Source organism: Corythoichthys intestinalis, chromosome 16, assembly GCF_030265065.1.
Source record: "Corythoichthys intestinalis isolate RoL2023-P3 chromosome 16, ASM3026506v1, whole genome shotgun sequence".
Classification (NCBI taxonomy): domain Eukaryota; kingdom Metazoa; phylum Chordata; class Actinopteri; order Syngnathiformes; family Syngnathidae; genus Corythoichthys; species Corythoichthys intestinalis.
The window spans coordinates 33,833,331-33,854,689 of NC_080410.1; the positions used below are offsets into that span (position 1 = coordinate 33,833,331).

At 40.8% G+C, this 21,359-nt stretch overlaps 1 protein-coding gene across 1 annotated transcript in view; it reads right to left on the minus strand.

The window, feature by feature from the left end:
- The window catches only part of abat (4-aminobutyrate aminotransferase), a 54,590-nt gene that overhangs the window by 25,962 nt on the left and 7,269 nt on the right, over nucleotides 1-21,359 (minus strand). Inside the window, exons 2-4 of the mRNA XM_057861224.1 lie at nucleotides 10,414-10,550; nucleotides 7,974-8,071; nucleotides 7,851-7,880 (exon numbers count right to left, since the gene is read on the minus strand). Of these exons, the coding sequence (XP_057717207.1) occupies nucleotides 7,851-7,880; nucleotides 7,974-8,071; nucleotides 10,414-10,483 (198 nt within the window). The 5' untranslated portion in view covers nucleotides 10,484-10,550. The remainder of the gene's footprint in view (nucleotides 1-7,850; nucleotides 7,881-7,973; nucleotides 8,072-10,413; nucleotides 10,551-21,359) is intronic.

The following is a 21,359-nucleotide window of genomic DNA, read 5'->3' on the forward strand; positions in this document are numbered from 1 at the left end:
TGGGGGGACAACTACTCTACCACTGAGCCACGCCACCCACAATTTTATATTAAAACCCCTCTTCATATTTTCGTTTTAATAAAATTTGTACAATTTTCAATTAAAAGTAGAGTTGATATAATAATAAGAAGAATAAAAATAACAATAATAAGAATTGAGTGACCAAACTCTGAGTAATGCCAGTTCACTTTGCATTGTTGTTTAGCTGAGTGAGAATAGGGCCTCATTACTACAGACTGAAGTGCTTTTTCTTTTTGTAAACATTTTTTTTTTTTGGGACATAGCAATATTATTTTTGTTGTGCTTTCACTAAATGATACTTCTGTTTGTTGTGAAGGAGTTGCAGAAGCTTATGCCAATAAATGGAGCAGCCCAAAGAACGCCTGTGTCCATTCGCCTTTATAACATATATCTCTGTGCATATCTTACCCAAAATACAACAAGAGACATATAATTGCCACTAAAAGAAAGCAAACTTACCGAAATATGTGTGGAGCACAAAGCAACAGCATAAATGTCTCACAACTACTAATTCTCCCACTATTAGAAGGAATAACATTAGTATGGAACGGCGCTGCGCTGCCCCCAAGCGGCTGGTGGCATTCTCTTCACTCTTAATGTCCATAAACGGCGTCATTGAAATCTGTTTGAGGCAATGCGAGAGCGGCTCATTCAGTGCATGCGTTAATTGTGTCAAATATTTTAACGTGATTAATTAAAAAAATTAATTAACGCCCGTTAACGCGATAATTTTGACAGCCCTAAATATAATATAATAATAAATAATAATAACACTATTAATTAAGCGTCTTTGTGTATCTGAAAAGCGCTCTAGAAATAAAATGTATTATTATTATTATTATTAATGAAATAGATAATAACCAAATAACACTCTCTGGGTTCTTCACAGAAAAAAAGCCAGGAAATAAATAACACTATTGGAAAAAAAAAAAAAAAAATATTCAGGGGGCCGGAACAAATGTGGAGGCGGGACGTATCCGGCCCGCGGGCCGTAGTTATGGGACCCGTGGTATACATGGTTGCAGCCTTCACTCTTGTTTTTTTCCAATTCAGTACCAGATTCTGCCTAAGAAAATGCACTGTTGTTGGTTGTGGTACTTTACCGTAGTGTTCTATTCTGCTACAGTACTGGATGTGAGCAATTTAGCCGATAAGTACCCTATAATACCTTGAGACAGCTGTAAACTGCTGTTGTTGTTCTGTTTAGCAATATAACTGCTTTTTACACCATTAAATTGGGGGAAGCACAGGTGGGATTTATTTGCTCATTCCACAACAGAACTAACCAAAGTGGAACATTGATGTGTATGTCTCAAGTGCGTGTTTACCAGTATATAATGGTTGGCTAAATTAAATCATTTAATAATCGGTGATGTTAGCAAATCCACATCAATTACATTTAATAAAAACAAGAATGGCTGGTGGTGGTACCATAATTTCCGGACTATAATTCCCACTTTTATTCATAGTTTGACTGGGCCAGCGACTTCTACTCAGGGGTGATTTAGTGAACCAATTAGGACTTATTTACTGTATTTTTCCAGATTAAAAGTCGCACCCGGGTATGAATCGCTCCAGCCAAAGAATACAGAATGAAAAGGGAAAAACAGATATAAGTTGCATTATTTTTAAGTGAAAAAAGTGCGACTTATAGCCCAGAAAAGAAGTTTTATTAACCCTTCCAGGGCCCTTATTTAACTCGCTGGCTGCCATTGAGGGCGCTAAACGTCCAATCCATTTTGACTGGAAGGGGCCAATGAACGTTCGTTCTTTAACCCATCCCAGTTGAACTGGATCGGACGTCTAGCGCCATCGGTGGCATTGAAACATTAGCGTTTACTATCTTTCCTCCCGGTTTAAAAGAATTAGACGTCTATGTCGTCAATGAGTTAATTACAATGAAAAAAAAATATTTGGAGCTGTAATCAGTGTGTACAGGGTGACCCAAAAAAAAGTTTACACTCAGTTGACTGCTTGTTTAAAAGCCATTGAAACATATCTAAATAGGTTGTCATGCTTAAGTGATTTATTAAGGTCACTCAATGCAGCTGGTAATCTCTCGTCTCTACAATTCCTGTGCTTCTGCTGAAAATGAAGAAAACTTTAGCTGTACCTGAATTGCTGGGTGCCGGTCTGACACCTACTGAGATTGCAGCAAATCTGAGAATATTCAGATGTGCAGTCTACAAAGTTAAAAAGAAGCTGAAAGATATTGGAACAGCCTCACGAAAACCTGGGTCTGGAAGTGCCGATCTGTGCGGACCAAAAAGTTGATTGACAAGGTGATATGTGGCCACCCCAGAGTCCAGATCTCAATCCCCTGGATTATAGCATATGTGCAACTGTGGTGGACAGTGCCTGTAAGAAGCCACAAACTTCTGTGGCAGCCTTGGAGAGGTCCATTGTTAGATCTTGGGAAAAGATGACAGCATCCTACATAAAGAAGACCTGTCAAGCGTTCCGCAGGCGCCTGGAGGCTGTTGTGACACTTAAGGGAGGACACATTGAAAAATAGAGTGTACTGTACATGTTCTTTACAATAATGTATAATTTGTGATTAAATTCTAATTCTAAGCTGAATAAACATGGCATTTAAGTTGTATTATGGCAGTGTAAACTTTTTTTTGGGTCACCCTGTATTTCTATTTTTATTCCTTTGTATTTTATTAATTAATTTTTAAAAAAAAAATCAACATTGCATTGAAGTCCCAAACATTTTGTACATACACCCCTCAATAATTTGCTGGAAAATGAATACATCCATCACTTGAGCATTAACAAAGAGGACAAAGGCAAGTGGTAGAGTCCAACTACAGGAACAGCATTAGTGCTACAGGCTCTATTTAACTGGTTCACTGGGCAGATACAATTGAAGATGCCATTCCGCGCCAGACGAGTAGTTATTTAAAAAAAAAAAAAAAAAAAAAAAAAAATCTACACACTCATGTTCACATTTGTGATGAATCCTGGTCAGAGAGACTGCCAATGGCTATGAGCAACACAGTAGAAGCTGCAGGAAATTTTGGCAAAGACTTATTTCAACCATGTGACATCAATTTCACTTCTATGTCATTACTCTGGGCTATCTTGTAGGGAGGCAAAAAAGCAGCCCCGCCCACGGAGTTAAAATCACGCCAAACAAGAAACAAAACATAGTTTACTCATGCTCAGTGATACATATACAAAAGATCACGCACAAACTAGGGCCGTCAAATGTTTAAAATTTTTAATCGAGTTAATCGCAGCTTTAAAATTAATTAATCGCAATTCAAACCATCTATAAAATATGCCATTTTTTTCTGTAGATTATTTTTGGAATGGAAAGATAAGACACAAGACGGATATATACATTCATCATACTGCACATAAGTACTGTATTTGTTTATTATAACAATAAATCAACAAGATGGCATTAACATTCTGTTAAAGCGTTGCATGGATAGAAAGACTTGTAGTTCTTAAAAGATAAATGTTAGTACAAGTTATAGAAATTTTATATTAAAACCTCTCTAAATGTTTTCATTTTAATAAAATTTGTAAAATTTTCAAACAAAAAATAAACTAGTAGCTCGCCATTGTTGATGTCAATAATTACACAATGCTCATGGTGCTGAAACCCATAAAATCAGTCGCACCCAGGCGCCAGCAGAGGGCGACAAAACACAAGTAACAAGTGGACATGACACTGTGCTGTCATTTTAATCTGTTTGAGCGGGGCATGTGCGTTAAATACGTCAAATATTTTAACGTGATTAATTAAAAAAATTAATTACCGCCCATTAACGCAATAATTTTGACAGCCCTAGCACAAACTAATACATTTTATTTTGCAAATAGGAAACTTACCTAGCAAACAGAGACGATTGCTCAAAGACTGCAAGGGAAGCTCAGCTTCCCCCAAAATGTAAGAAAATAAGTGATCAAATGTATACTGAGGTGTGTACATGTCAGTTGCCACGTTTACATGGAGCCAAATATTCCAATTACAATCGGAATATTTGTTCAAACCGAATAAATGTGTTCCATATAAACACCTCATTTGGAATGAACAGGCCCAAACCGAATGGAATTTCATTCCGATTCACAGGGGTGGAATATTCCTTTTCCCAAACCGATTAGAAGTAAAATTATATCATGTAAACAGGGAAGCGGAATGGTGTCTGGTTGCGTTCTTTCTGCGCATGCTCCGTACTGACGTGGTGACGTCACTTGGTGACGTAAGTAACGTCACTTGCAACATGGCTTCCAAGCACACGCACAGCGCACCCACACAACTTCTTAAATGAACGGCGTATCATTCTGAAGTTTTTTTTCCACTCTAAAAGTTAAAACAGCAGCTGATCTAACGATCGATCTTCATGTTTTGCAACGTGACGCTTTGTTTTGATTAATCTGCGCATGTCAGACGGCAGCTGTCAAACGTCCTTTCGGAATAAAGGCAGTCACATGTAAACGCTGGATCGGAATAGATGAAGTGACATGTAAACAGCAGATGTGAAATTTCCATTCGGAATGATTTGAATCGGTATGAATAAAAGTCAGCATGTAAACGTGGCTAATGACTAAATATGTGCTATAACGCACTCATCTTTTGTTCAGAATTAGCTTCAATGGTTACGATGCTGCTTGCATTTCATTCATTCATGCAGCTTCACAGTACTTTAACGGTGTGGATGCTGTGTGTCTCCAGAGCAGGCATGTGGCGGTTACCGGTTTCAGGTTTACAGTGGAATGAAAACGTCACGGTATCAAAACCACTAAAATTTTCCGTCATACCGTAGGTATGTAGCGTAGGTAGGTAGCTTATACGGTATTAGCTATTTTTGAGGTACCAAAAATATAGTGAGAAATCCGTGGCTTACAGCGGCAGTGCTCACCCATCCCCTTCCAGTTGTTTCTCTGTCCTGTGTCTGTCAGTGACACTACACCTGAGTCCCCCCGCAAAAATAGCCAAAAGTTGCTAGTATGCGAGTACTTCGGCTACTGAAAAGAAACAGACGGCCGCGGCTTAGAGAAGAAAGGTCAACCGACGTGCAGGCAACACCTCCAACATGATTTCACATTTACATGACCATTATCTGTCACTTTACACAAAATGTAAGGTAAGTAAACGCTGTAATGAACGTTTCCCTCCAGCTACGAGAGTTCACTCAAGCTGGTTTAGTGTGTCTTGCGATGGTAAAACAAATACTCTAACGTAAGCTTGTTAACGAGGCAGATAATGTGGCTAGTTACGCTGCCAAGACAGCTAACTAGTTTCCTCTCTACTATTAGTCTACTTTTGTAAAGTCTTCTGCCGTTGTAAACATCTGCTTTTTGCAAATGAGTTGTGGATTTTTTTTTTTTTTTTTTTTAACCCATACATCTAAAAATAACACATTTTAGAGCTATAATTGCAATACCGTGATGCCGTGAAACCGCAGTATTTTTGCTTAAGGTTATCATACAGTCAAAATCTCATACCAGCACATGCCTACTCCAGAGTTTAGAATACATTGTTCCATTGCAGCGAAATGAGATGAGTCATTGGGTAAAGGCTGGTTTTATCGTTCCCATCGGACGCTGTGAGTCTCTCGGGGTCTATGGGCGGTGTGGTGGGCTCGGCTAGCCCGGACGCGCTGGTTCTCTGCATTATGATTGGATGATTAATCTGAGGCTGAATCCCTTTTTGACTGACAGCGGAATGACGCCTTGTCGTATTAACATCCGCCGGAGGCATTTTTCAATTTTTATTCCATTGTTCTGAGTTGAACCGGAGACTTTCATAATCATCCTAGCGCCACTTTCTTCTTCGAAAAATTGAGCTTATTTTTTTTCTATTGTAGCTGCTTGTGTTCGGAGACTTGACTTCTGACACTGTAGTTTCTTTCCCCACCGAGCAGCGGGTGCGGCTGAGCCCCGCCACCGTCACAAAGCACTCACAGGTGGACACACTTTTAGCTTCCACTCACTGAAAGACCAGCATCTGCCACTGATATCCAGCAATCATCATCAGTCACAGAATAACCCCCTTAGCTTGGATTAAATGTTATTAGATGAATACAATGTGTTGGTGAGTCAACCAAAGCCTTCCCAAACAGAGCTATTCAAGTCATCTGGTGAAAATTCTTTTAGTTTTAATATCACAATACAGTGGGGCTAATAAGTATTTAGTCAACCACCAATTGTGCAAGTTCTCGTACTTAAAAAGATTAGAGAGGCCTGTAATTGTCAACATGGGTAAACCTCAACCATGAGAGACAGAATGTGGAAAAAAACAGAAAATCACATTGTTTGATTTTTAAAGAATTTATTTTGAAATTAGAGTGTAAAATAAGTATTTGGTCACCTATAAACAAGCAAGATTTCTGGCTGTCAAAGAGGTCTAACTTCTTCTAACGAGGTCTAATGAGGCTCCACTCGTTACCTGTATTAATGGCACCTGTTTTAACTCATTATCGGTATAAAAGGCACCTGTCCACAACCTCATTCAGTCACAATCCAAACTCCACTATGGCCAAGACCAAAGAGCTGTCGAAGGACACCAGAGACAAAATTGTAGATCTGCACCAGGCTGGGAAGACTAAATCTGCAATAGGTAAAACGCTTGGTGAAAAGAAATCAACTGTGGGAGCAATTATTAGAAAATGGAAGACATACAAGACCACTGATAATCCCCCTCGATCTGGGGCTCCATGCAAGATCTCACCCCGTGGTGTCAAAATGATAACAAGAACGGTGAGCAAAAATCCCAGAACCACACGGGAGGACCTGGTGAATGACCAACAGAGAGCTGGGACCACAGTAACAAAGGCTACTTACTATCAGTAACACAATGCGCCGCCAGAGACTCAAATCCTGCATTGCCAGACGTGTCCCCCTGTACACATCCAGGCCCATCTGTGGTTCACTAGAGAGCATTTGGATGATCCAGAAGAGGACTGAGAGAATGTGCTATGGTCAGTTGAAACCAAAATAGATTTTTTTTGGTAGAAACACAGGTTCTCATGTTTGGAGGAGAAAGAATACTGAATTGCATCCGAAGAACACCATACCCACTGTGAAGCATGGGGGTGGAAACATCATGCTTTGGGGCTGTTTTTCTGCAAAGGGACCAGGACGACTGATCTGTGTAAAGGAAAGAATGAATGGGGCAATGTTTCGAGAGATTTTGAGTGAAAATCTCCTTCCATCAGCAAGGGCATTGAAGATGAGACGTGCCTGGGTCTTTCAGCATGACAATGATCCAAAACACGCAACCAGGGAAACAAAGGAGTGGCTTTCGTAAGAAGCATTTCAAGGTCCTGGAGTGGCCGAGCCACTCTCCAGATCTCAACCCCATAGAAAATCTGTGGAGGGAGTTGAAAGTCCGTGTTGCCCAACGACAGCCCTAGAGGAGATCTGCATGGAGGAATGGGCCAAAATACCAGCAACAGTGTGTGAACAGTGTTACAGAAAACGTTTGGCCTCAGTTATTGCCACTAAAGGGTACATAACAAAGTATTGAGATTAACTTTTGGTATTGACCAAATTCTTATTTTCAACTTGATTTGCAAATAAATTCTTTAAAAATCAAACAATTCTGTCTCTCATGGTTGAGGTTTACCCATGTTGACAATTATAGGCCTCTCTAATATTTTCAAGTTGGAGAACTTGCACAATTAGTGGTTGACTAAATACTTATTTGCCCCACTGTATATCACAAAACCCCAAAAAGTCGCAATCTCAATTTTTGCCAATATTGTTCAGCCTTACTTCAAATACAAACTTGAATCTTTAAAGCAAGAAAAGCAGTTCTACAACTGAGAAAAAAAAAATTAAGAATTTCACACAAACATATTTCGGTTTACCTGAATTTCTCCCAGTTGTTTTGTCAGCTCCTAAAGACAGAAGTCAAAAGTCCAGGATATTAATAATATTATATAGCTATCGACTGGTTCTTCTATTTGGACGTTTTTGTCTGTGTCTTGTACCTGTGATCGCGGCCCAGGGACTTCGGTTTTCATGGAGGGTCCATCATAATCAAAGTCCACTTGGGCTTTGGGGGCCGCTTTGCTTGCATAACGGCATCCTGAAAATACAATGAATTTAAAGGTGGACTGTTTTTTTTTTCTAATCAAACCTCTACTGTCATTTCATCAGGTGTCTGAGACAACTTGCGTAAAAAAAATGCCACGAATTTTACAAGCTATTTGTAGTTAGTCGTTTTTGAAAAAGAATAAAGACATAAATTCTATTAAGTGTGTCTCGTGTTTATTTCACTCTGGGAATTTTATTGATTTTGTTTTGTTTTAGACATCTCTTGCAACCTCACACAGCTTCAATCTTTGGCTGCCATTGATGGCAATAGACGTCCAATCTAATAAAATGGAATAAAAAGAACGACATGAAGATCCATAAAAAAGACGCATCACTATAAAAGCCGCAGATTAGGAGAAAAACGTAGCGGCTACTCGTCCGAAAATTACAGTACTTTTCAGAACAACAAATGTTCCGCATACTTATTAACCTTTGCTATCCTCGCTTCTACATAAGTTAGTCAAACATTGCAAAGATTACATAACTCTTCCATGCGCTTTCATTGTATCCAATCATAAGAGACAGATACCTTTTGTCTGCCGACCAGATTTACGGTAACATTCAGACGTTCACAATCTCTAAACTAGACAAACTTTGGAGTATGTTTGTGCATTATATATATATATATATATATATATGTTTTTATCTTTCTAAAGTCACAAAATAAATTCTTATTAATTTCAATCTCAATAATATATCCACATGATGAAATATTTCCTTCAAAATGTTCATTAATGTCTTATTATTTTCTTCATCAGATAAAATTCTTGTACATGTACAGTGGGGTAAATAAGTATTTAGTCAACCACTAATTGTGCAAGATCTCCCACTTGAAAATATTAGAGAGGCCTGTAATTGTCAACATGGGTAAACCTCAACCATGAGAGACAGAATGTGGAAAAAAAAAACAGCAAATCACATTGTTTGATGTTTAAAGAATTTTTTTGCAAATCATGGTGGAAAATAAGTATTTGGTCAATACCAAAAGTTCATCTCAATACTTTGTTATATACCCTTTGTTGGCAATAACAGAGGCCAAATGTTTTCTGTAACTCTTTACAAGCTTTTCATAAACTTTTGCTGGTATTTTGTCCCATTCCTCCATGCAGATCTCCTCTAGAGCAGTGATGTTTTGGGGCTGTCGTTGGGCAACACGAACTTTCAACTCCCTCCTCACCCCGTGGCGTCAAAATGACAACAAGAACGGGAGCAAAAATCCCAGAACCACACAGGAGGACCTAGTGAATGACCTACAGAGAGCTGGGACCACAGTAACAAAGGCTACTATCAGTAACACAATGCGCTGCCAGGGACTCAAATCCTGAACTGCCAGACGGGTCCCTTCTGAAGGAAGTACACTTCCAGGCCCGTCTGCGGTTCGCTAGAGAGCATTTGGATGATTCAGATGAGGACTGGGAGAATTTGTTATGGTAAGATGAAACCAAAATACAACTTTTTGGTAGAAACACAGGTTCTCATGTTTGGAGGAAAAAGAATACTGAATTGCACCATACCCACTGTGAAAGCATGGGGGAGGAAACATAATGCTTTGGGGCTGTTTTTCTGCAAAGGGACCAGGACGACTGATCAGTGTAAAGGAAAGAATGAATGGGGCCATGAATGGAGAGATTTTGAGTGAAAATCTCCTTCCATCAGCAAGGGCATTGAAGATGAGACGTGGCTGGGTCTTTCAGCATGACAATGATCCCAAACACACAGCCCTAGGGCAACAAAGGAGTGGCTTCGTAAGAAGCATTTTAAGGTCCTGGAGTGGCCTAGCCAGTTTCCAGATCTCATCCCCATAGAAAATCTGTGGAGGGAGTTGAAAGTCCGTGTTGCCCAACGACAGCCCCAAAACACTACTGCTCTAGAGGAGATCTGCATGGAAGAATGGGCCAAAATACCAGCAACAGTGTGTGAAAAGCCTGTGAAGAGTTACAGAAAACGTTTGGCCTCAGTTATTGCCACTAAAGGGTACATAACAAAGTATTGAGATGAACTTTTGGTATTGGCCAAATACTTATTTTCCACCATGATTTGCAAATAAATTCTTTAAAAATCAAACAATGTGATTTTCTTTCTTTTTTTCCACATTCTGTCTCTCATGGCTGAGGTTTACCCATATTGACAATTACAGGCCTCTCTAATATTTTCAAGTGGGAGAACTTGCACAATTAGTGGTTGACTAAATACTTATTTGCCCCACTGTAAATAGTGACACGGTTAAACAGATTCAAATCAGATATACTTTTGATCACAGCAATTATCAAATTCTGCGACAAAGTTATACGCAGACATTGGTACAGTATATGTTCAACATAAAAATCGTTTTACCTGTAACACTGAGGTGTAGGTTTTTGTGGAGGGACAGCGCAAGATGACGGCTGATCACAAAGGATGCCATGACAGGAGCCAGACAGAATTTTTGAGAGGCAGCAGCTGCCCTTATCTAGCTTCACCAACCAGGTCACCTGGGTTTGGGAAAAAGTGGGAGCAGGTGTGTGAGGAAAGGCAAATAACAAATAGGGATTCAATATGGCAACAAGTACATCTGCTCAATTCAACCTTTTATATCATATTTTTGGATGATAAATCACCCCAATCAAAAAATGCACATAAAGAGGGGAAAAAAAACCCATATTAAGTCACATCATTGGGGGGTTATTTTATAAAACACCAAAAACGAACATTAACATGACAGAAAAGACGATACAATAGAAAACAAAAGGCATAAATAGGCATATTTTAAACTAAAAAATATTAATAGTTATTTAGATAACTATAGCCCACAAAAGCAAAACATGGTTTGTTTGTCACTCTAAATCACTACCAAATCCATTAGTAGGAATCAAGATGTAGGTTTGGTCTCAACATTAGTAGGGCTATAACAGCATAACCTGCATAAACTTTTTGCTGGAGACGGGGCATTAATAAGAGATTGGGTGAACGGGGATGAGGGCTATATTTCTCACGAATATGCTGACGTGTAGACCAAACAGATTGGGTGAATGGGGGTCAGGGCTATATTTGTCACGAATATGCTGATGTCTTTCCTAGGTAAAGATTAAAAAAGTTAAAGTTCTTATTTTTAAGGGAGAAAATGGGGAAAATCCCCCTTGTTTCATATAAAGGAAATTTACAGTTGTTGTGTTTTTGTGTGTATGTGTGTGTGTGTGTGTGTTTTTTTTTTTTTTTTTTGGGGGGGGGGGTAAAATGTCTGCAAATAAAATTATTTTAAATGAATGATGTAGAAAATAAAATAAATACATTTTAATTAATTAACAAATGCACTAAATGCTCAATTCAATTAACATTAACAGTAGAAAACACTGCGCTTGACTCGATTTTGCAGGTTAGCAAGTTTACACAGTTCAATGTTATGCTAACTCGGATGCAGGTCGGACTTTCAGTAGCAAAATAAGTGCCGTATTCCCCACTTCCACAACATTGATGTCTTTTTACATTACTTACAGTGGCTGCTGCTGCGGCTGGCTGGAAAATTTTTTAAAAATCCCTCATCTTCGAAGGGGGCGGAGGAGGCGACATGTTGGCATGTATTTTTGTTGGAGTTGTGTGAGTGTGTGTTTGTGTGTTCTAGTCATTGGCCAATCAAACGTGCGTTTGAGGGGAAAAAATGGACGGGCACATTCAGCAAGTGAAAAGGGATTTGGTAAATGTAAGTCTGAACATAATGAAAATAATTCACTTAATAATGGTAGGGTCTATTCTATTCTTGCAACGTTGTATGAGACGACAATCTAATTTACCTACAAAACTGAAGTCATTGTGTAATTCGAATAAGGTTGTGTTAGGTTTTGTGTTGGTTTCTCCTAGTGTGACTTGTCCCTGTGATTACCCATTGCTCTCACCTGTGTGTGTTTTCCCAGTGTATCCTGCAATCTGCCTCCACCTGTGTTACCCAGCTGTTCCTCGTCTCGTTACCCCTTGTCTGCGTATATAATGACCCAGTTTCTTGTCACTCCTTGTTGCGTCATTGTCTATGTCAATGTCAGCGTCCATGTCCGTGTAAAAGCCAAGAGCCTGTCCAAGCCCTCGTGTATCCGTCCCTCCGATTTAAGTAAGTTTTGTTTGACTCTTGCCCTTTTGATCCCCAGTGGTTTTGGTTGTACTTTGTGTTTTTGTTAGATATCATTAAAACGTTTTTTGAGTTCATCGCCATCTGCCTCCTGCCTTGCATTTTTGTTTCCTGCGTTTGGGTCCACACACACCTGCCTGCCCAGCATTTTCCAGACAGAATGACGCAACCACTTGTGGACCCAGCGGGAAAAATTCGCCACCGGCGTGCACGCCGACAACCATCCGCCCGTTCCCCTGATTATGTTTTTCCTCGACACATTTTCTTGGATTCAGATTTTTCTGATTTTGAGGAAGATCATAATTTATGTGATCTTCTCTCCGATTCCGATTCTGATTTTATGCCCTCTGTCTCCCCTGAGTATTTTTCTTTCCACCCTCCGCTCTCTGCGTCCCGTTCGGAGATCCAAGCCGAAGACTCCTACCTGGGATCCCGTTGGGCCCTCTATCAGGGAGCCCCCGGGGTGGTCTGCGGGGTCGACCAGGCTCGTTGCGGCCTAATGAGGCTGTTCTGCCGCTTCTGAAAGATGAAGGCACTCGCCAAAAGCCTCGGCGTGGTCGTCAACGCCGACGGCACACTGCAGTGCCGACGTCGTGGCTTCCTGAAGCTACCATGCCGACGTCCCAGCCTCCCGCGCCGATGTCCCGGTCTCCTGCGCCGATGTCCAAACTGCCCGAGGTGCCCGTCCCGGCGCCTCGTCGCCTAGTCCCTGTCCCGGCACCTCGCCGTCTGGCCTCCAGTCCTGTGCCCGCGCCGACTCCCCACAGTCAAGTTCCTCCCGCGCCAGCTCCCCGCAGTCAAGTTCCTCCCGCGCCGGCTCCCCGCAGTCAAGTTCCCCCCGCGCCGGCTCCCCGCAGTCAAGTTCCCCCCGCGCCGGCTCCCCGCAGTCAAGTTCCTCCCGCGCCGGCTCCCCGCAGTCAAGTTCCTCCCGCGCCGGCTCCCCGCAGTCAAGTTCCTCCCGCGCCGGCTCCCCGCAGTCAAGTTCCTCCCGCGCCGGCTCCCCGCAGTCAAGTTCCTCCCGCGCCGGCTCCCCGCAGTCAAGTTCCTCCCGCGCCGGCTCCCCGCAGTCAAGTTCTTCCCGCGCCGGCTCCCCGCAGTCAAGTTCTTCCCGCGCCGGCTCCCCGCAGTCAAGTGCCCGCGCCGACTCCCCGCAGTCAGGTGCCCGCGCCGACTCCCCGCAGTCAAGTGCCCGCGCCGACTCCCCGCAGTCAAGTGCCCGCGCCGACTCCCCGCAGTCAAGTGCCCGCGCCGACTCCCCGCAGTCAAGTGCCCGCGCCGACTCCCCGCAGTCAAGTGCCCGCGCCGACTGCTCCTGTTGACTCCTACGACTCCGCTGCTGTCCCGCCAGCAGACTCCTGCGACTCCGCTGCTGTCCCGCCAGCAGACTCCTGCGACTCCGCTGCTGTCCCGCCAGCAGACTCCTGCGACTCCGCTGCTGTCCCGCCAGCAGACTCCTGCGACTCCGCTGCTGTCCCGCCAGCAGACGACTCCGCTGCTGTCCCGCCAGCAGACGACCCCGCTGCTGTCCCGCCAGCAGACGACACCGCTGCTGTCCCGCCAGCAGACGACACCGCTGCTGTCCCGCCAGCAGACGACACCGCTGCTGTCCCGCCAGCAGACGACACCGCTGCTCCCCGCTTCTTGCCACGGCTTGGCGGCATGAAAGACCGAGCACTGCCTCGTCTGGGACGCCCGCCTGATCGGCCCGTGCGGTCGCCCAATGTCTGGCGCCCTGGACGCCCTCCAGATCGACCCTTCCGGTCAGCCCATGTCTGGCGTCCTGGACGCCCGCCTGACTGGCCCTGACGGGCTTGTGTTACTCCCTCCTCCGAGCAACCTTCTGACTTTTCGTTTCTTCGGGACGTCTGGGATCCGTCCTTTGAGGGGGGGGTACTGTTAGGTTTTGTGTTGGTTTCTCCTAGTGTGACTTGTCCCTGTGACTACCCATTGCTCTCACCTGTGTGTGTTTTCCCAGTGTATCCTGCAATCTGCATCCACCTGTGTTACCCAGCTGTTCCTCGTCTCGTTACCCCTTGTCTGCATATATAATGACCCAGTTTCTTGTCACTCCTTGTTGCGTCATTGTCTTTGTCAATGTCAGCGTCCATGTCCGTGTAAAAGCCAAGTCCTGTCCAAGCCCTCGTGTATCCGTCCCTCCGATTTAAGTAAGTTTTGTTTGAATCTTGCCCTTTTGATCCCCAGTGGTTTTGGTTGTACTTTGTGTTTTTGTTAGATATCATTAAAACGTTTTTTGAGTTCATCGCCATCTGCCTCCTGCCTTGCATTTTTGTTTCCTGCGTTTGGGTCCACACACACCTGCCTGCCCAGCATTTTCCTGACAGGTTGCTTAAAAGCTGGTGGGGACGATCTGAGCATCCTGAAAAGTTGGTAGTGTTATGTACCTACTGTCCCTATGCAAACCTACGCCCTTGGTAGGAATGCCCCTGATGCAATCGTGTGATCGTAAATCGGGCCGTTATTTTTGTTTATCATGTTATTTTCAGGGGATCGGAATTGGGTAAAAAAGATCGGGATATAAAAATGTATTTATTTTTGTTTTTAGTATTAACTCATTATAATTAATAACTCATTTGATCGCTTCCCAGTTCAAATGGATTGGACGTCTAATGCCGTCAATGGCAGCCAAAGAGTTAAGCTATGTGAGGTCATAAGGGATATATAAAACAAAACAAAAACTACAGAAATAAAATTCTCACAACAAAAAACACACAAGCCACATTTATTAGAATGTATTTCTTTATATTTCTTCCTTTTTTTTCTCCAAGTTTTGACAATTTGTTTTATTTTGTGAAGTTGAAATGTTTTCAAATTGTATTTAAAATGTATTTTTCAAAAATAATTATTTCATTCATTTTATTTGAAATTATTTATACATATTTTTAGTATTGCAAAATACAGGCAGAGCAACACTAATACAATTAGATGTCAAATGGGGGCTCTACAATTAGCCCCTGGCTCGAAAGTTTGAGACCGCTGTCGTGAATATATTAGTGCTGCAACGATTAATCGATTAACTCGAGTATTCGATTAGAAAAAAATATTCAAATTAAATTTTGTTGCTTCGAGTATTCGTTTAATTAAAGTGGTGTTGTAATGGTTTATTTTGAAAGTGTTTCCATTTAGTTTTATTGCCTTGGGTGGATGCACTAACCTCTGGTCTTCCTCTTTTCACGTAGCTGAATCCAACTGCTCCCTGTTAAGACATTTTCAGTTTTTGTTTGAGCTAATGTTTTTAATGCATTCATAATTTAGTTTATAGGTATATTTAACCATTTTTTGTGGGAATATGTGTCTGAACCATTTGTTAAGAGTATTGTAAAAAAAAACTTTAGCATTTTATAGCATTTAAGCTAGCGGACTTTTTCTATGTAAGTTAACCAATTGTTCTTGTGTTGTACATTGATCCTCATTTTTAAAAAATATATACGGTTTGAGGCTCAGTTCAGGTATTTTAATTTGTCATGTTTCTTATCCGATTACTCGGATAATCGAACTAAGTAGTCCATCGAATAATCGACTTCTAAAATATTCGATAGCTGCAGCCCTAGAATATATTAAAAACATTTATGGGGGTAAAAAAAAAAATCATAATTGAAATGGGTAATATTTGGGGAGGAGGGGGTATAAATGCAAAAGTGAGTCAAATCAGACACAGTTTCCCCGACTACATGTTCTGTATGTAGTCTGCACTGTGACAACAAGAAGCTTTGCTTTTCAAATTCAATTAAAAGCAAAATAAGAAAATAAGTCTTATGTTTTCTGTTGTTTTCCGAATCCTTATGTAATATCGACTGCAAAATGGGGAAAACTCCAGCTTTCTGCTTTCACACAGTGGACAACCCGATTATCGCGCACATCACACAGCCGGTTACTTGGCAACACCTCATGAACTGGATGAAACTGGTTCCGAGAGTGTTACACAAGACTGCATCTTCATATGCTTCAGTGTTCTGGTTTGAGGAAAAAGATGTAGGACAGAGTCACAAAAAAACTATTTCTTTAGCACTTTTCAAAACAGAAGATACAAGGTTTGCAGCATAAAGGATCCCACTAAAGAGCGAAACGATTCAATAAAATCAAGAAATAAAACCCAATTGAAAAAGTTGTGTTTATATTAGGAGTGGGAACCTCTTGGTACCTCACGATACAATACAATTTGCAATACAAAGCTCACGATAACGATGATCTGACGATATGGCGATACAACGATTATTGATACATTGGTCGGAAAATCATTCTAGGATATTCTACAAACAACTAATAAACAGAAAAACAAGCTTCTGTTGTGAATTGGAATGAGTTTATCACTAGGAAACCATCAGTGCCATCAGTGGCAGCCAATGAGGTAATTTTGGGCCATTTAAGATGATTTTCCTGTTGATTTTCAGTTACTTCTAGGGGTGTAACGGTACACAAAAATCTCAGTTCGGTACGTACCTCGGTTTTGAGGTCACGGTTCGGTTCATTTTCCGTACAGTAAGAAAACAAAATGCAAAATATAAATGTGCTATTTGTTTATTACACACCTTTGTGCTTTCAACAATAGGAACATTAGCCTATACAAAGCTAGAATTCTGCTCAAAAAGTAGCGGGTATTTAAAGATAATCCAACAACAATTTGCCTTTCAGACCCCGCATATTGGTCAGCTTTCTTTCTGAAAGAAAGAAGAAAAAAGAAGTCCTGTGCTAATGAGAAAAGCAATCCCAATGACAAAGATTTTAACATGTATTTTACAAATGAAATGCCTTAATGAATAATTTTTTCCCTTATGAACGGTTTTCAAAAGCTTTATTGGTGGATTTTCTCAAGTTAAAGCGCCACACAGAAATTAATAAATTTAATTGTGTAAGCAGGATCTGTGTATAATTCTTATTATTTAATTACAGGTGTGTTAGTTCATTTCAATTCATTTAAATGGGCTATTAGTTATTTCATTATGTGTTTATATTTTACAAATGTGATGTACTATTCATTTATATGGTATATTTTATGTTGTATAACTTTAGTTCCTATGTGAATATTAGTTCCTACTTGTTTTGTTGTGGTAGGAGGGTTTTGTATTGAACACAGGGCCATGTTGGTTATTATTATAGCAGAGAAGACGGCAGTAAATCAACAAAGGCAAGTCAACTGTGCCCCGATCTACCACTCAAGAAATCTGATGGACTCAAAAAGTGGGTTACGATTGCATATTAGTTTGAAAACCGACCGGATTCACCGTATTTTTACACGAGTGACTTCCAGTCTGCCCGATCCTAGCTACTAGTAGTAGTATTGACGTAGGAGGGTCGCGTCTCGCGTCAAATAATAAACTGTCGTTCTTTTCGCGTGCGTCGTGTTGAGCCGCTTCTGGGACGCGTCTAACGCGGCCGCACTGCGACTGGTGTGCATTGGCTGATTGACTTTAACGCCCGCGTTTCATTGCGTTCTCACGTCGGCCACGTTGTCGCGCCGTTGACGTTTCTGGGTTATACTGTCCTACTGTGTTGGTCCTCATTATAGTAGAGAAGACAGAGTAAATATAATCTACACAAAGAAACTGTAACCCGATCGACTCACAGCCTCGAAAAGTAAGGGTTACATTATGTCAGAAACTCGTTCGGTACGCCACCGTTCCAAACCGAGCACCACGTACCGAAACGGTTCAATACAAATGCATGTACCGTTACACCCTTAGTTACTTCCCATTGATTTTGGGGTATTTTATGGGTCACTTCCTGTTTATTTTGAGTTACAGAACAGGAAGTGACCTGGGAATCACCCACATGAATAGGCAGTGACACAAACTCAACAGGAAATGACCTGTAAATGCCCTAAAATGAACAGCAAGTGACCTGTAAATGCCCCGAAAATCAGACCGAATTACTGTGAATGCTCTGGTTTTGAAAGAACAAAAGTTCCCAGGCTAAATGGATTGGGCGTTGAGCACCGTCAATGGCAGCCTTAGAGTTAACTGAGACACTATTATGGTGGAAGATTTTGGCAGTAACTTGTTGGTTCCCTTTTTAAGGAAAAAAAAAAAAAAAAAAAAGACACCTTTTTAAAACGATATCTCGATTCTTGGCAGGAGCATATCGATAACCTTTTGGGATACAAAGTATCCCGATATATCGATATTTTGTCACACCCCTAGTTTATATACACTAATCAGGCCTCCTTGATGCATGAATTATGATTTTTTTAAACAAATGATTTTATTACATTCATATAGGACAGTGGTCTCAAACCTGTGGCCCAGGGGCCAATTGCAGACCATGGGACAACAGTTTTTGACTCCCATCTGACATCTACTTGTAGTACAGTATTAGTGTTGCCTGCACGTATTTTGTTTTGTTCCCCCCCAAAATGGGGATGTCCCGATCGCATATTTTTGCTCCCAAGTCTGAGTCACCTGATTTTGAGAATCTGCCGATACTGAGTACCGATCCGACATCGAGCGAAAGAAAAATTTTTCAACTTTTTTTTTTTAAATTGAACTTTAGTTCCAAACATGTTACAGTACTATACTGTTAACAGTACTTCCACTTGTTGCGGAGTCATGCGGAGTATAAAACGTATTTATTTTTTTATTCTTTTGGCAAGGCCATTTAATTTCTGGATTGTTTTGTTACTTTTTAGTCCTTAAAAATATACAAAAGTGTATTACCCAAAACAGTGCATTTCCTTGTGCACTGTCCGACAGCTATCTAACATTGAATGTCCTCCAATAAAACACAACGCAAGGCTTGGTCTTTTCTTGTTTTTATATGAAGTAATTCGTTTAAATTTTGTGAAAGAAACAAAGAAAAATGCATGCATTTAACAGAACTGCACAATAAACGCGGGTATACAAATACCATCGAGACACCACACTTCACTTGAACTACAAACTATAAGTATGGGTTAGCTTTCATACAGCAGGATTTATTAACAAAGTTTGTTCAGATAACTTTTCCCCATAAACACACGTATACTGCATATTAACAAGTTGGTATAGATGTAAAATGCTTACAGACTTGTATTTTCCAAGGCAGAAAGGTAACATAATGCATTCAACAGTGTCAATGTGGCCGACAGGCTTTGTACTGTGCAAGTGAATGTAGTGGCGCCTCCAGAAATTTTTCAAAGGGGTGGCCAGATGGGGCCACTTAAAATCTTGGGGTGGCACACCAAAACTAAAAGCCATAATTTTAGGTTTTCATTATATTATTGCAGTAAAAAGGTCCGGGGAAAACTATCAGAAAGACTTATGGACACGGCTACTGTTATACTTTGGTGTATTGTGTAATATTTGATGTAGGGCTGCAGCTATCGAATATTTTAGTAATCGAGTAATCGACTGAAGATTCTATCGATTAATCGAGTAATCGGATAAAACAAATATATTTTTAGGTGAAGAGCAATTATAAATATACATGATAAAACAAGACATTTCATCTAATCTTGAACCATTTTCAGTCAACCAATGTCTTTATTTTCGATGTATATTGTTGAAAACAGCCAACAATTGCATCTCAGATGTGACTAGAGTAAAAAAAAGACCAATTCACTGCTTTCACTCCAAAAACGTTTAGATCTTATTAAAAAAAAAAAAAAAAAAAAAATTTCTTTCCCACGTGTTTCAATTGAATTTCTATTTGTGTCAAGCCATTTTTAAGTTCTAGTTAAGTTTTAAGTTAGTCTAAACTGTAAGTCCTGACAGGATTTTGAGTTTTTGCAGTGTTCAAAATAAATGTATGATACAGGCTGTATTGGAGCACATTAGGGACCAGTGCTACTTGGTGTTTTATCCAGCAATGACTACTGAGCTAAAATTGATAGTTAGCATTATTGAGTTTTTATTTTACACCATCATCACTCCACAACGCTATGTTATGTTAAAGCCTGTATGTAAGACACGTTAGCCACGCATTGACAGTGGTCATAATTAATAGAAACCTAGCCCTCCGCAGGGCTAACGTTACGTGAGCTAGTGACAGTAACGTTAATCTTATTTATTAGCGCTTAGCGCTCTTTATTCGCGCTTAGCACTCTACTTTGAGCGCCTAGAAAGGTGGAAAAGCGCCATATAAGTGTAACATCATTTACCATTTACCATTTACTGCTTTAAGATGGCAGCTGTTTACTAACGCTGCCCAGACGCGGCCGAGTCTGTTATTTCGCATCTAGTTCAATATACATGTGATCTCTACGAGACACATCAGACGCTACCTGCTATCAACGTAGCATCGTGCGGTTTAGCAACGTGTCGGCGTCGTTTGTAGCGGCTGTCGGCTGATGTAAGTTTTTTTTTTTTTTTTTTGCTTCTTCCTCTACGCACGTGACATCAGTGCGTTGTCCCGCATTAAAAGTAGTCCGAGCAAAACGTGATGCTTAGAGCTGTCAAAAAAAATGATTACTTGAGGTGAATGAAATTACTCGGATCAGTTTTTAAACTCGAGTTACTCGAGTTGCTCGAGTATTCGTTTCAGCTCTAATTTGATGTTACTAATGATTTAATGTGCATAGTCAATAACGTCCAGTCAACATTTTGAGTTCCACAACAATTCTGTTTTATTGTGTTATGTATATATTAGGCATACGGTGTACATTTAACAAAACAAAATGATTACTGGGAAAAGCAGGTGCTGGCAGATACAAATAAAAGCTAGTACAGAGGCAATCATATCTTAACTGGATATTTCCCAACATAATGTTAATGTGACAGTAACTGATGCTACAACAATCTAATGATAAACTGGCAAGTGGAGTGGCCAACAAATTTATAGGGGGAGGCCTGGCCACCCCCTGGTGGCGCCATTGAGTGAATGAGCCTGTGTTCCAAACTGCGTCACACGATAGATGCAATGAATTATTATGACCACAAGGTGGCAGGAATTTACTGTAAAATGTCAACTGGCTCTTAACACTGGAGATTCTAGCCAGCACAATGTTTTTTTTTTTTTTTTTTAATTAAAAATCCGATCCTTTTCACCCGTTTCCGATCCTCTTAAAAATGGCCCAATCGGCCCAATTCCTGATCACGTGAACGGATCAGGGACATCCCTAATATGAATATTTTTTAATAAAATGAATGAATGATCAATGAAGGATCCACAACTTTTAAACAGCTGTCCAGTGTAGTAACCACTGTCCTTGAAAGGGTTTTAAATCTTGCAGCGGAGGTGTTTATTTATGGAAACA